Here is a 17,092-nt window from a genome sequence, read left to right as displayed (position 1 = left end):
TAAAAAATACTTAAATATCAAAAGTAAAAGTACACATCATTTTAAATTCCTTAATTACTTATTAAGCAAACCAGACGGCACAATTTTCTTGTTTTCTTTTATTTGCGTATAGCCAGAGTCACACTCAGACATCATTTACAAACAAAACATTTGTGTTTAATGAGTCCGCCAGATCAGAGGCAGTAGGAATGACCAGGGATGTTCTCTTGATAAGTGTGCGAATTGGACCATTTTCTGTCCTGCTAAGCTTTCAAAATATAACAAGTACTTTTGGGTGTCAGGGAAAATGTATAGAGTAAAAAGTAGATCATTTTCTTTAGGAATGTAGTGAAGTAAAAGTAAAAGTTGTCAAAATATAAATATTAAAGTAAAGTACAGATACCACAAAAAACTAGTTAAGTAGTACTTTAAAGTATTTTTTCTTAAGTACTTTCCACCTCTGATGTAGAGTGTGTGGCAGCTTGTTTTACCCTGATTTCCTGCCATGACGGGTCATGAAATGGGCATGACCATGTTAGTACTGTAAGTCAGAAGCATTATTGTGGCCCAATATGGATTTAAAGGCAATTTTCTCTCCGGAATCCAAAATCATGAAACGTCTACAATCCCGATTGACTTCCATTCCCATGTGAAGGGCAGGTGAAGCCACAATACATTACAGAACCCACACAACAATAATAATAACAACACGCTTTATTGGTTGGTCCCCATTCAACAATTATACCATTATTCCAGACATTTTACATCATCAAACAGACGATCTCTCAAAGTGCCTTAATTAATTAACACGACTCAACAAATACATGCATTTCAACAGCTTTCGGTCATGTAGCCTATCTATGATCCCATCTATGGAGAAGTCAGGGTGATACTGCTGTCTATGATCCCATCTATGGAGAAGTCAGGGTGATACTGCTGTCTATGATCCCTTCTATGGAGAAGTCAGGGTGATACTGCTGTCTATGATCCCATCTATGGAGAAGTCAGGGAGATGCTGATATCTATGATCCCATCTATGGAGAAGTCAGGGTGATACTGCTATCTATGATCCCATCTATGGAGAAGTCAGGGTGATACTGCTGTCTATGATCCCATCTATGGAGAAGTCAGGGAGATGCTGCTATCTATGATCCCATCTATGGAGAAGTCAGGGTGATACTGCTGTCTATGATCCCATCTATGGAGAAGTCAGGGAGATGCTGCTATCTATGATCCCATCTATGGAGAAGTCAGGGTGATACTGCTATCTATGATCCCATCTATGGAGAAGTCAGGGTGATACTGCTGTCTATGATCCCATCTATGGAGAAGTCAGGGTGATACTGCTGTCTATGATCCCATCTATGGAGAAGTCAGGGAGATACTGCTGTCTATGATCCCATCTATGGAGAAGTCAGGGAGATGCTGCTATCTATGATCCCATCTATGGAGAAGTCAGGGAGATACTGCTGTCTATGATCCCATCTATGGAGAAGTCAGGGAGATGCTGATATCTATGATCCCATCTATGGAGAAGTCAGGGAGATGCTGCTGTCTATGATCCCATCTATGGAGAAGTCAGGGAGATGCTGATATCTATGATCCCATCTATGGAGAAGTCAGGGTGATACTGCTGTCTATGATCCCATCTATGGAGAAGTCAGGGTGATACTGCTGTCTATGATCCCATCTATGGAGAAGTCAGGGTGATGCTGATATCTATGATCCCATCTATGGAGAAGTCAGGGTGATGCTGCTGTCTATGATCCCATCTATGGAGAAGTCAGGGTGATACTGCTGTCTATGATCCCATCTATGGAGAAGTCAGGGTGATACTGCTGTCTATGATCCCATCTATGGAGAAGTCAGGGAGATGCTGATATCTATGATCCCATCTATGGAGAAGTCAGGGAGATGCTGATATCTATGATCCCATCTATGGAGAAGTCAGGGAGATGCTGATATCTATGATCCCATCTATGGAGAAGTCAGGGTGATGCTGCTGTCTATGATCCCATCTATGGAGAAGTCAGGGAGATGCTGATATCTATGATCCCATCTATGGAGAAGTCAGGGAGATGCTGATATCTATGATCCCATCTATGGAGAAGTCAGGGTGATACTGCTGTCTATGATCCCATCTATGGAGAAGTCAGGGAGATGCCGATATCTATGATCCCATCTATGGAGAAGTCAGGGAGATGCTGCTATCTATGATCCCATCTATGGAGAAGTCAGGGAGATGCTGCTGTCTATGATCCCATCTATGGAGAAGTCAGGGAGATGCTGCTATCTATGATCCCATCTATGGAGAAGTCAGGGAGATACTGCTGTTTATGATCCCATCTATGGGGAAGTCAGGGAGATGCTGATATCTATGATCCCATCTATGGAGAAGTCAGGATGATACTGCTGTCTATGATCCCATCTATGGAGAAGTCAGGGAGATGCTGATATCTATGATCCCATCTATGGAGAAGTCAGGATGATACTGCTGTCTATGATCCCATCTATGGAGAAGTCAGGGAGATGCTGCTATCTATGATCCCATCTATGGAGAAGTCAGGGAGATGCTGCTGTCTATGATCCCATCTATGGAGAAGTCAGGGTGATGCTGCTGTTTATGATCCATCTATGGAGAAGTCAGGGAGATGCTGCTATCTATCATCCCATCTATGGAGAAGTCAGGGAGATACTGCTGTCTATGATCCCATCTATGGAGAAGTCAGGGTGATGCTGCTGTTTATGATCCATCTATGGAGAAGTCAGGGAGATGCTGATATCTATGATCCCATCTATGGAGAAGTCAGGGTGACGCTGCTCTGTCGAAGAAGAAGACAAATATCCTCCCTTATCTTTCCACCAGAGGTCAGCCTTTTATTAACAAATAATGACGTATACACTCCTCTCAAAGACTAGTCCGTATGGACTAATAGTCCCCTCGTGTACACCCACTGGCCTGTCAGAAAATGATCTAATCACTCACTACATGAAGTCCCTATCAAGATCCCTTATGCTGACAACATGTGTATTGTGAAATTGGTTACAAATGCCAAAGTAGCAGTATGGCAGTGCGTGTGAAACTTGTTCTTAACCGTGACCTTTTCCGAGACAATAAGCTGGGAAACTTAAACAAAGGAAAATTCCATGTCATCACAGAGCGTGGTGAGTCTGAAGCATGGCAGGCAGACTACAGAGTGTGGTTCCTTGACGAGTGTGTTTGTCAAATGAGTGGCTTCTTTGACTGACATCAAACAGTAGACCACTAATGGCACCGTTTAGCAATCTAGGGTCTTTGTTGACTAACTGAAGAGAGGCCTGGCAGATGATAGGCTAAAACAGAACGTTACCACACTTTCCAGTTGTGTGAGGAATTCTTAGCATTACTCTGCTTTAACTATGTTGTGATAGTAAAACTCCACCTCAATTTACCCCATATCTACCTCGTGAATTGTCCTGTGAGGCTGCTTCAACACAAATCTATTTTCCTCCCGTAGTTCTCATGTGCTGCTTCAACACGGCTCGACCCAAAATGTCCGCCAGTAACTACTTCACAACAGTGTTATCAGTCAGAACCAGAGGCACCGTCAGAGCTGCGGACGGTGTGGTTGTTGTATGGGCCTGGTCCTTTTGGAGAGTTTGTACCGGTAGTACATGGAGGTCTTGGACTGGGAGGCTCTCCTCGGCCAGCATGCGTGGCCGTCGCCGGAGTAGTCCTCCAGACACTGACAGGTGTAGGAACCAGAGGTGTTGAAACACTGGGAATGACGGCTACACAGGTGAGTACTGTCCAGACACTCGTCCTTATCTGGGGAGATAGAGGAGGATACGGTGACATGATGAGAAGATGGTTATCAGCACCAAGCAATAAAGCTTGTGTGGATTCTTAAGAGAATCAACATCAATACACAAGTGTTGTTTTGTCAGTCTCATCCTAAATGAAACAGTCATATTGAAAGTATCAACAGATCTGAATTCAAATCAGTCAATTCTCCATTGAGTTTAACACTGAAACACGTGTGGATGTTTGGAGAATGTTTTCCAGATGTCCTAATCTACAGTACTAGACAGCATCTATGTCAATGTCAGCTTTGTGTTTACTCTCCTCTCTCTCTTTCTCTCACTGTCTACTCTCTCTCACTCCCCCTCTCCTCTCTCTCTCTTCTCTCTCTCTTTCTCTCCTCTCTCTCTCGCTTCTCTCTCTCTTTCTCTCCTCTCTCTCTCGCTTCTCTCTCTCTCTCTCCTCTCTCTCGCTTCTCTCTCTCCTCTCTCCTCTCTCTCCTCTCCTCTCTCTCCTCTCCTCTCCTCCTCTCCTCTCCTCTCTCTCCTCTCCTCTCCTCTCTCTCCTCTCCTCTCCTCCCTCTCTCTCCTCCTCTCTCTCCTCCTCTCCTCTCCTCTCTCTCTCTCCTCTCTCTCCTCTCCTCTCTCTCCTCTCCTCTCCTCTCCTCTCTCTCCTCTCTCTCTCCTCTCCTCCTCCCTCTCCTCTCCTCTCCTCTCTCTCCTCTCCTCTCTCCTCCTCTCTCCTCTCCTCTCTCTCCTCTCCTCTCTCTCTCTCCTCCTCTCCTCTCTCTCCTCTCCTCTCCTCTCTCCTCTCTCTCCTCTCTCTCTCCTCTCCCTCTCTCTCCTCTCTCCTCTCTCATCTCCTCTCTCCTCCTCCTCTCTCTCCTCCTCTCTCTCCTCTCTCTCCTCTCTCTCTCTCTCCTCTTCCCTCCTCTCCCTCTCTCTCCTCTCTCTCCTCTCTCTCCTCTCTCTCCTCTCCTCTCTCCTCTCCTCTCTCTCTCTCTCCTCCTCTCCTCTCTCCTCTCCTCTCCTCTCTCTTCTCTCTCTCTCCTCTCTCTCCTCTCTCTCTCTCTCGGCCCTGATCCCAATACTACTCATCACGTTCAACACAAACAGGTGGTCTGTTGTATTAGCAGTCTGACTGTGTTTCAGTTATTTCTCCTTTGCCTGTGAGCTCTGAATTTGGCGACCCAAACCAAGCTGAAAGCAGACACCAAACCCATGCAGTTTTACAGTAAGACCTATGCTTGTTTTGAGTATTACTGGATAGCTTTTCCACCTTTTCACTGGCTCTGAGGTGAAGACATTATCGGCCAGCCAGCACACAGAGAGAGCCAGCAGGAAGTCATGACTTGACTTGGCCCCTGCCCGCGACTCACTGAGTGTGAAGTCAAGGGGTTGTTGAGTAACAACTAGTCTGTTTCAAAGCTCCAGGAAATAGGTGTTGCAATGTTCACCAAGGAAGCATAAACAATAACAGCTACCACAGCTGAGCGAGCGGGGGAGGCAAGCTAGAGAAATACATTCAGGCTCTCACTGGGTTGCTGCAGCCAAAGCTCATCTACAGAGGATCGGTCTGTTTGACAATGAAACGTAGGCTAAATGAGAAGAACATGTGAGGGCGTGCTGTGAGGTAGTCATTCATTTAAACAGCATTGACACTGAGAAAAGTGGGTCTGTGGCTTACACACACATGAATGCACACACACACACACACACTACCACAGCATATTTTACGAGACACATGGCCATCTGCTGAGAGATGCTGAAGGAAGAAATTATATTAATGTCATACATCGGGTAAAGTCATACACAGACAGACAGACAGACAGACAGACAGACAGACAGACAGACAGACAGACAGACAGACAGACAGACAGACAGACAGACAGACAGACAGACAGACAGACAGACAGACAGACAGACAGACAGACAGACAGACAGACAGACAGACAGACAGTTTCTCTAACATTCCCTGTTGATATTAATACTGGTATCTAACAGCGTTACATTCCCTGTTGATATTAATACTGGTATCTAACAGCGTTACATTCCCTGTTGATATTAATACTGGTATCTAACAGCGTTACATTCCCTGTTGATATTAATACTGGTATCTAACAGCGTTACATTCCCTGTTGATATTAATACTGGTATCTAACAGCGTTACATTCCCTGTTGATATTAATACTGGTATCTAACAGCGTTACATTCCCTGTTGATATTAATACTGGTATCTAACAGCGTTACATTCCCTGTTGATATTAATACTGGTTTCTAAGAGCCTTACATTCCCTGTTAATATTAATACTGGTATCTAACAGCGTTACATTCCCTGTTGATATTAATACTGGTATCTAACAGCGTTACATTCCCTGTTGATATTAATACTGGTATCTAACAGCGTTACATTCCCTGTTAATATTAATACTGGTTTCTACGAGCCTTTACAGCCTGCTGTACAGTATGGGGGATGTCCGTACCTCGACACTGCACTGAGTTCTGGAGCGTCCCCAACACGAAGCCCTCCCTACACGCACACACAAAGCTGCCAAAGGTGTTCTTGCAAGTGTGCCGGGGAGGGCAAACATCTGGCGCCCCGCGACACTCGTCCACATCTGCAAAACAGCACAACAAGGCCACAAAAACTCAACTCCTGAGCATGCATAAACACACACACACACACACACACACACACACTAGATGTAACATATACAAGGGAGACGACAAAGCGCTGTAAAGAACCTAGGGTTGTTTTCTCAGCTCAAAACAATCATTACCTCTACATCAGAAAGAGGACGAGTGCTTTGGCCATCTTGGGAGGTTTTTTTGTACAGGTGCTTTGAAATGTACACTGTTGTTGTTCAACAACAAGGAATCACAACACACTCACACACAATAACAACTCATGTGATACTTTTCAGGTGCTTCTCTCTCTCTCTCTCTCTCTCTCTCTCTCTCTGTCTGTAACTAGTACAATTCTAATGTTATTCCAATGTAGATATAGTTGAAATGAAGACAAATGAGTGATACTTTATATCCCACAATATGATGTCACTTCAGACACTGAAGAGTTTGGTCCAAGTACATAATAACAGGAGAACGTGATGATGCTATGGTTGTGTCTGTTCTAATGCTTCTGTTTAAGCTGCTGATGTCCTGGAGAGAAACCCTCCTGTTGTAACTAACCTGATTCAGCTTATCAACCAGCTAATTATCTGAATCAGGGTTAGAATGAAAACCTACAGGAGGGTGTCTCTCCAGAAACAGGGTTAGAGTGAAAATCTACAGGAGGATATCTCTCCAGGAACAGGGTTAGAGTGAAAACCTACAGGAGGATATCGCTCCAGGAACAGGGTTAGAGTGAAAACCTACAGGAGGATATCTCTGCAGGAACAGGGTTAGAATGAAAACCTACAGGAGGATATCTCTCCAGGAACAGGGTTGGAGTGAAAACCTAGAGGACAGTAGCTCTCCAGGAACAGGGTTGGAGTAAAAACCTACAGGAGGGTATCTCTCCAGGAACAGGGTTAGAGTGAAAACCTAGAGGACAGTAGCTCTCCAAGAACAGGGTTAGAATGAAAACCTAGAGGACGGTAGCTCTCCAGGAACAGGGTTGGAGTGAAAACCTACAGGAGGGTATCTCTCCAGGAACAGGGTTAGTGAGCCCTGCTGACTAGGCCTCTGCAGTACCTAGAGAAGGGGTGGTAAACTCTTACCCTAAGAGGTCCGGAGTACTGCTGCTTTTCTGTTCTACTTGATAATTAATTGCATTCACCTGGTGTCCCAGGTCTAAATCAGTTCCTGATTAGAGGGGAAGAATACAAAATAAATTAAAAATATGTTCCACTGTAACTACCTACAGTATATGACTGTTATGATTTCTCTGAGGTCTCGGGTCTGATTGGTTAGTTCCTACAGCTACTCTCCTGGCGTGAGAATGAGGCAATGGCTCTCAGGATCAACCGTGGAGGCTGGGCCTCGTTAGCAGGACAGGAGGTGTCTGCTGCGAGGACTTTACGACCGCACCACAGTTATCGAGCTAAGGGACTTCAAAGTAATGAGCGCTAGCTAGGCTGAGGAGAGGGCAAAGAGTAGAGTACAGCTACTGGGACCCGGGGTCTGTTTTCTTAACACTTGAGGTAATTGCGGGGTTTATCGTTCTGTGGACAGACTCAGTGGGTAGGCGCTGTTAGTAATAGCTGGGTGGAGGTCATTAACATGTCCTCTAGTAGTGTACATATGGGAACCTGTCTCTCCACCTGCTCTCTAATGGCAGCCAGAGACCGAACTAGTAGCTACACACTGTCACGCTACGATCATGGCTAGCATACAGTATACCCCGTTGTAATATACCCCGTCGTAATGCCAAGGGAATGGACCAAACTCTGGGCTGTTTCCCAATCCCAGTCCCCCCTTACTTCTTCCCATGGCATTGGAACTGAAAGAACTAGAGGGGAGGGAGGAGTTTGGTGGTTGCCATGGCAACGGGGTTACCATGGGGTTGCCGAGGAAGCCCACCTTCACAGGTCCTGTTGTCGGCGGCCAGGTGGAGGCCGGGGGCACACAGACAGCGCACCTCTCCCCCCCGGTCGATCTGGCAACTGAACTGGCAGCGTGCGGAGGAACACTCAGGCTCTTCTGGAAGAGAACACAGGATAAGCTGGCTGAGAGTCAAGGTAGAAATGGATGGTTGGAACGAACACATGCCACCACGCACAAACCATGTGCTGTACTGTAATACTATAGACTCACAAGCAGTGATATGAAACCAGCTTGGTTTGGTCTTCTGTCATACTCACATTATATTCCTTGCTTTAGATTGATTACACCAGTCATGATAACAGTTGCTCCTCTACATTGCCCCCACAGGGTTGGGGAGTAATGTATTACAAAAAAACTGTAACATTACCAGCAAAAATATTGTAATCAGATTACAGATAGGCCTACTTTTGAAAAACTAGATTACTTCTAGTATTACTTTTAAATTCAGAAAGGATGTTTTTACGTTACGTTACTGAGTTTGGATAATCTAAAAGTTATGTAAGAAGTCATGTAAGAATGAACAATTTTGGACAAGTAACCAGTAACTCTAATGGACTACATTCATAAAGTAACCTACCCAACCCTGACTGTAACATAAAGTAATCTACCCAACCCTAACTGTACCATAAAGTAACTTACCCAACCCTGACTGTACCATAAAGTAACCTACCCAACCCTGACTGTACCATAAAGTAACCTACCCAACCCTGACTGTACCATAAAGTAACCTACCCAACCCTGACTGTACCATAAAGTAACCTACCCAACCCTGACTGTACCATAAAGTAACCTACCCAACCCTGACTGTACCATAAAGTAACCCACCCAACCCTGACTGTAACATAAAGTAACCTACCCAACCCTGACTGTAACATAAAGTAACCTACCCAACCCTGACTGTACCATAAAGTAACCCACCCAACCCTGACTGTAACATAAAGTAACCTTCCCAACCCTGACTGTACCATAAAGTAACCCACCCAACCCTGACTGTACCATAAAGTAACCTACCCAACCCTGACTGTACCATAAAGTAACCCACCCAACCCTGACTGTACCATAAAGTAACCCACCCAACCCTGACTGTAACATAAAGTAACCTACCCAACCCTGACTGTACCATAAAGTAACCTACCCAACCCTGACTGTACCATAAAGTAACCTACCCAACCCTGACTGTACCATAAAGTAACCTACCCAACCCTGACTGTACCATAAAGTAACCCACCCAACCCTGACTGTACCATAAAGTAACCTACCCAACCCTGACTGTAACATAAAGTAACCTACCCAACCCTGACTGTAACATAAAGTAACCTACCCAACCCTGACTGTACCATAAAGTAACCTACCCAACCCTGACTGTAACATAAAGTAACCTACCCAACCCTGACTGTACCATAAAGTAACCTACCCAACCCTGACTGTAACATAAAGTAACCTACCCAACCCTGACTGTACCATAAAGTAACCTACCCAACCCTGACTGTACCATAAAGTAACCTACCCAACCCTGACTGTACCATAAAGTAACCTACCCAACCCTGACTGTACCATAAGTAACCTACCCAACCCTGACTGTAACATAAAGTAACCTACCCAACCCTGACTGTACCATAAAGTAACCTACCCAACCCTGACTGTACCATAAAGTAACCTACCCAACCCTGACTGTACCATAAAGTAACCTACCCAACCCTGACTGTACCATAAAGTAACCTACCCAACCCTGACTGTACCATAAAGTAACCTACCCAACCCTGACTGTACCATAAAGTAACCCACCCAACCCTGACTGTACCATAAAGTAATCTACCCAACCCTGACTGTACCATAAAGTAACCCACCCAACCCTGACTGTACCATAAAGTAACCCACCCAACCCTGACTGTACCATAAAGTAACCCACCCAACCCTGACTGTAACATAAAGTAACCTACCCAACCCTGACTGTACCATAAAGTAACCCACCCAACCCTGACTGTACCATAAAGTAACCTACCCAACCCTGACTGTACCATAAAGTAACCTACCCAACCCTGACTGTACCATAAAGTAACCTACCCAACCCTGACTGTACCATAAAGTAACCTACCCAACCCTGACTGTACCATAAAGTAACCCACCCAACCCTGACTGTACCATAAAGTAACCTACCCAACCCTGACTGAACCATAAAGTAACCTACCCAACCCTGACTGTACCATAAAGTAACCTACCCAACCCTGACTGTACCATAAAGTAACCCACCCAACCCTGACTGTACCATAAAGTAACCTACCCAACCCTGACTGTAACATAAAGTAACCTACCCAACCCTGACTGTACCATAAAGTAACCTACCCAACCCTGACTGTAACATAAAGTAACCTACCCAACCCTGACTGTACCATAAAGTAACCTACCCAACCCTGACTGTAACATAAAGTAACCTACCCAACCCTGACTGTACCATAAAGTAACCTACCCAACCCTGACTGTACCATAAAGTAACCCACCCAACCCTGTGCCCCATACAACAAATGTCACACTCTAGATCAAGTGAATAAGACTTGACCCTATTGGCCCGTGGACGACAGGGGGGTTCTGGGTAATATATCATCCAGACTGGAGGTATGTAGCTGACGGGGAAGCTGAGCAGCCAATCAAGATCCAGAACCACTGAAACTTGGCCCCTTGTCTATAATAACATTTGACCCATATCAGCACGCCAGTACATGCAGTCCTGACACTGAGCCCTGTGGTGTTCACAGTAGGATGAAGTTGCCCCCAAGAAACTGATCTATGATCAGTTTTAAATTGTACCCCCTGGTGTATAATGTTAGAGTTTAGAAGATGGTGAGCTGATCCTAGATCAGTGCCTGAGGGGAACTTCTACCCGGGCGTGGTATTCCATCAATGGTTGGGTCATGATGTTCCAGGAAAGTGGGCAGAAACCGGTTTGAACTGGTACGTACTGGTGCAGGTTGATCCATCTGTCATGAGGTTGTATCCGGGGTCGCAGTAACACCGGTAACTACCCTGGGTGTTCATACAGCTGTTGGAGCACGGTCGCTCTGGGAGACCACACTCATTTACATCTGGAATCAACAACCAACAACAATCAGGATCAGGAATCATATCAAGATCAGCATGCATGAATCAATCATAATATCTGGAATCAATAACCAGGAATCAACATGCATGAATCACACAGTATCTGGAATCATCATGCTTGAATCATACAGAATCTGAAATCAACATGCATGAATCATACAGAGTCAAAGATAGCCACCTTGGTCACATTGCTGGCCCTTGTATCCCACAGAGCAGGAGCACTTGTCTGGACCCACACAGACTCCATTCCTGCAAGGCTTGTTGCACACAGCTAGATGGTCAGAGAGAGCAGGTAAATACATATGATAACCTCGGCTGGTGTATTGTTGCATTGTTGTTGTTTCTGGAGGACTAGCCCAGTGGCCGCTGACTTACGTTGGCAGACACCCATGACATTCCTCCAGCCTAAACAGCAGGCAGTAGACGGGCCGATGGTGCAGAGCCCCACGGACCCCGACGGCCCACCGAGACGCCCAGACACGTCCCTCACTGTCCTGGGGGGATGGATAGGTAGATAGATGGAGGGGTGGATGGAGGGAGATGGAAAGGTGGGTGGATGGAGAGGAAGAATGGGTTAATGGTTAATGGTTCATCAGCCACAATTAAGAAAGACCCCAAGGTTTCTGGCTATAGTTGTTGTCATCAATGCCTTATTTGTGTTGCTACACTGTTTCTCTCTTCAACAGTATGACTAAACACACACACACACACATATATATATATATATATATACAGTACCAGTCAAAAGTTTGGACACCTACTCATTCAAGGGTTTTTCTTTATTTTTACTATTTTCTACATTGTAGAATAATAGTGAAACCATCAAAACTATAAAATAACACATTTGGAATCATGTAGTAACCAAAAAAGTGTTAAACAAATCTTCAAAGTAGCCACCCTTTGCCTTGATGACAGCTTTGCACACTCTTGGCATTCTCTCAACCAGCTTCACCTGGAATGCTTTTTCAAAAGTCTTGAAGGAGTTCCCACATACGCTGAGCACTTGCTGGCTGCTTTTCCTTCACTCTGCGGTCCAACTCATCCCAAACCATCTCAATTGGGTTGAGGTCGTGAGATTGTGGCCAGATCATCTGATGCAGCACTCCATCACTCTCCTTCTTGGTCAAATAACTCTTACACAGCCTGGAGGTGTGTTGGGTCATTGTCTTGTTGAAAAACAAATGATAGTCCCACTAAGCGCAAACCAGATGGGATGGTGTATCGCTGCAGAATGCTGTGGTAGCCATGTTGGTTAAGTGTGCCTTGAATTCTAAATAAATCACAGACAGTGTCACCAGCAAAGCAACCCCACACCATCACACCTCCTCCATGCTTCACGGTGGGAACCACACATGCAGAGATCTTCCGTTCACCTACTCTGCGTCTCACAAAGACACAACAGTTGGAACCAAAAATCTCAAATTTGGACTCATCAGACCAAAGGACAGATTTCCACCGGTCTAATGTCCATTGCTCGTGTTTCTTGGCCCAAGCAAGTCTCTTCTTATTATTGGTGCCCTTTAGTAGTGGTTTCTTTGCAGCAATTCAACCATGAAGGCCTGATTCACGCAGTCTCCTCTGAACAGTTGATGTTGAGATGTGTCTGTTACTTGAACTCTGTAAAGCATTTATTTGGGATGCAATCTGAGGTGCAGTTAATTGCCCATTTCTGAGGCTGGTAACTAATGAACTTATCCTCTACAGCCGAGGTGACTCTGGGTCTTCCTTTCCTTGAAACTTTCAAAGTTCTTGAAATTTCCGGATTGACTGACCTTCATGTCTTCAAGTAATGATGGCCTGTCGTTTCTCTGCTTATTTGAGCTGTTCTTGCTATAATATGGACCTGATCTTTTACCAAATAGGGCTGTCTTCTGTATACCACCCCTACCTTGTCACAACACAACTGATGGGCTCAAACGCATTAAGAAGGAAAGAAATTCCTCAAATGAACTTTTAACATGGCACACCTGTTAATTGAAATCCATTCCAGGTGACTACCTCATGAAGCTGGTTGAGAGAATGCCAAGAGTGTGCAAAGCTGTCATCAAGGCAAAGGGTGGCTACTTTGAAGAATCTCAAATATATTTTGATTCGTTTTACACTTTTTTGCTTACTACATGATTCCATATGTGTTATTTCATAGTTCTGATGTCTTTACTATTATTCTACAATGTAGAAAATAGTAAAAATAGAGAAAAACCTTGCAGTGGGTAGGTGTGTCCAAAATGTGGACAACCTACTGTATAGTTGAGAGTGCAGAGGCTCTCTAAGGCTTGTGGAAGAGGATCTATAATCAATTGGTAACAACATATTCATACGGAGTCACTATTACAAAGCATTGTAGTAAATACAGCAGAACTCTGGAACACACATTCTATTTCCTATGACTGGAAGTCATTTTGAGCTGTTGTAACTACTTATGGAACACCTCATAGATTCACATGCAGTGGAGAGAAGCCTTGACACACACATGCTGTATTCCAAATGGCAATAATTGCTGTTTCATTAAAAAGAGGGAAATAAACAAAACTGCAGGGGAGATTTGATACCATTTACTCTGTAGCTGATGTTAAACCACTCCTACAATCTTCAGTCCAAAATGCCAGAGGCAGTCATTTCGAGGGGTGCATACCTCCACACCAAAGTGGTATATAATAAGGCTAGGAAAAGGAGACTATTGAGTGATTACTCCCAAACCAAGTGGGTCTAACAATTCACAGACTTTAGAATATAGTAACTGTACGTAGTAGAACAGTAAAGAAAAGTCTCTAAACATGGATAGTCAGGTGTCATGAGATGAATAACCTACAGTCATGATCAGTAGATAAATAAATAATGCGATTTAGCCTGCATCATCACCGCACATCATTCATTTAATTAGCGGCAACTGCAAATTATAGTTGTTTCATACCTGCTCCTGTCCTGTTGAAAAGCCATGGAGAACGCAATAAAACGCACAGTGATAACCAGCAACCACTGGCGCACCGGACGCGCGCTGACAACCGTAAATACCATCATATCACGAAGGTAATTGTCAGCTCATAAAACAGCTACATATTATTATCCTTATTTTGTGATGAGCGCATTTCAGAGACACGTTATTGTGCCAGCATGTCTCCTGCGGTGAGTCTGGAGTAAGGCGTGGTCACCTCCTAGTTCATTTTATGATTGAGTGTCTTGGAACTTTTGGAATTTTGTCCAATAGGTGGGACAGGTTACCTGGCAGGCGAGAAAGCGAGAGAAAGAGAGCGAGAGAGAGAGATGGACAACTTTGAATTATCACATTTAAATAATAAATACACAGGCAGAAAATAGCGAGACAATTTCAGTTTTTATTCACACTAATTTAGTTATAATCTTAAACCCACATGAGGACGTGACTGACACTGGACCAAAGGTCTCACCCATGGTCTGTCTCTATCATGTAGGAAACATGTATTTTTTATGGGAATAAGAGTTTATAGGCCCATTTTGTGATAATAAGCGCGAGAATCACCAGTGACAACGGCAGAACCAAAGCATTGGAAGTAACACGCTAAACCGTTAACTATTTCCAGGCATGACCAGTGAGCAATCAGTTACATTAGGCTCAGAAATCATGGTTAATCGCCTGCATGGTGGGCTGAATGAAACAAATAGTGATCACACCAGACACTATATAGGACAGTTAAAGGGAAACAAGCTGTGCATTGATTTGGGACATTACTTCAATGGGCAATGCAAAGTCAGGCTTTTCCTATTGCTTCCTCTGATAAGGACGAAAGTTAGATGTATTTATTTCAAAACGCTGAGCTGATTGCATCCCTATGTAGGCCTGCATTACATCAAGCTTGTTTATCCTGAGAGGGAACACGCTCCCCTGCTCCAAATCAACACCGCAATTTGTCCGACCCCAAAACAAGTAAAGACTTACTGTAAATGGCACATATTTGGCAGCGCTCTCCAAACCCGCTTGTGCTAATTATGAGATGACTGTGGTAGATAGATAGCCTCAGGGTTCCTCTGAGTAGACTGCAGAGCCACCATCCACCACGCACTGTACAGGGAGCACACACATGTGAGGCATTTAAACCTCCCCAACCACACATGGTATCCAACCTCCAACATCTAACCAATCACCGTGATTAAATCATTTGGCATCGGGGGTGGGGGTGGGGGTTGGACTGCGCTCTTTTGAGAAACGCACACGCACGGTGTGTTTTTTGTCAAGTGCACCGCTGCGCAACACCACGCGAGGTAGAAGAAAACACCCAGTAAAATCCCAGCCAAGCCTCAGACCTCGTTCGTCATTATGATACAATTAAACACTATCCTGCCTGGCAACGAAATAAGGGAAGAATAAAAGAGAAGTGTAGTTAGTGACCATGGTGAACAGGAGGAGGAGAGGAAGGGAGGGACAGTCGTCTCTGTGTGTGGATAGCGCAATGTGTGGCAAGTGCTGCGGCTCTTCCTGTCATTCTCTCTCTATCCCTATCGCTCCCTTTTGCTCTCTCTCTCTCTTGCTCTCTTTCTGTCTTTTTCCCACTTTCTCTCTGATGCTCTGTGGTTTTCTTCTGTATGGTAAAATTCTCTCTCATCTCTCTCTTCTTCATCCCTCTGTCTCTCACTCTGTTTGCTTTAAAAGCCCTGGGGTACTTGAAGTGCAGTAATGTACTGGAGGAGATTGTTCTACATCGATTATGCCCACATTCATTTTTGTGGGAATGGTTAATTTGCAGCTCCACAAAGTACACCAAATCACCAAGTCCTCCTCTCCCACCACATCATAGCTATACAGTGCAGTGGTGGTCTGTCTCTTCAACCTGGGGGGGGCCGTCTCATACAGACAGAGCTCCACCGCTCAGACACTGCGTATAGATACAGACAGAGTAGATCAGCCTCATACAGACAGAACTCCACCGCTCAGACGCTGCGTATAGATACAGACAGAGTAGATCAGCCATACAGCCAGACAGTGCACCCTAGCTCAGACATAAGGTAAAGAAACAGAAAGAATAGAATAGATCAGCCATACAGACAGCCAGACAGCCAAACAGACAGCTAGACAGCCAGCCAGCCAGCCAGCCAGCCAGCCAGCCAGCCAGCCAGCCAGACAGACAGACAGACAGACAGACAGACAGACAGACAGACAGACAGACAGACAGACAGACAGACAGACAGACAGACAGACAGACAGACAGACAGACAGACAGACAGACAGTACACCGTGGCTCAGACACAAGGTATAGAAACCGACAGTTCTCCATTAGAGTAGATCATTCATACAGACACTTCTCCATAACTCAGACCCCAGGTATGGAATAGACAGTTGAGTAGATCAGTGGCATCATGGTAGGTATAAAGGGAAAGGTGGGACTGCCCAACTGGATCAAATGAAGAGTCTTTTACAGTCTATTGAACCCTTCTATCGGATGCACCAAAGCCTTCAGGGTTGAAGAAACCGGCAACTGTCAAAACAGGCACCAGACAGGCTGAAACAACATCAAACAGTGGTGGAATCTGACGTGCAACAAATCAAGTTAAAACTGTTGGAATAGCGACTGAACAACACACATATTCAGTATTTGAGTTGGAGAACCCACTCTCCCAGGGTGTCTCAGGGGGAGTTGGAGAACCCACTCTCCCATGGTGTCTCAGGGGGAGTTGGAGAACCCACTCTCCCAGGGTGTCTCAGGGGGAGTTGGAGAACCCA

The 17,092-nt window shown here is 44.9% G+C and overlaps 1 protein-coding gene across 1 annotated transcript; it reads right to left on the bottom strand.

The window, feature by feature from the left end:
- Positions 1 to 2,830: 2,830 nt before the first annotated feature.
- LOC115202242 (nephronectin) lies at positions 2,831 to 14,613 on the bottom strand. Its single transcript, XM_029766231.1, has 7 exons — positions 14,312 to 14,613; positions 11,776 to 11,894; positions 11,579 to 11,671; positions 11,262 to 11,384; positions 8,281 to 8,400; positions 6,243 to 6,377; positions 2,831 to 3,787 (listed from the first exon to the last, which is right to left on the bottom strand). Exons 1-7 carry the CDS (start codon positions 14,416 to 14,418, stop codon positions 3,567 to 3,569), a joined length of 918 nt encoding a protein of 305 aa, XP_029622091.1. The 5' UTR covers positions 14,419 to 14,613; the 3' UTR covers positions 2,831 to 3,566.
- Between the last annotated feature and the right edge of the window lie 2,479 nt (positions 14,614 to 17,092).

This window comes from Salmo trutta, chromosome 11 (assembly GCF_901001165.1).
Source record: "Salmo trutta chromosome 11, fSalTru1.1, whole genome shotgun sequence".
Classification (NCBI taxonomy): domain Eukaryota; kingdom Metazoa; phylum Chordata; class Actinopteri; order Salmoniformes; family Salmonidae; genus Salmo; species Salmo trutta.
Note: the sequence above shows the minus strand (reverse complement) of the source record. Positions and strands in the feature narration are given on the sequence as shown.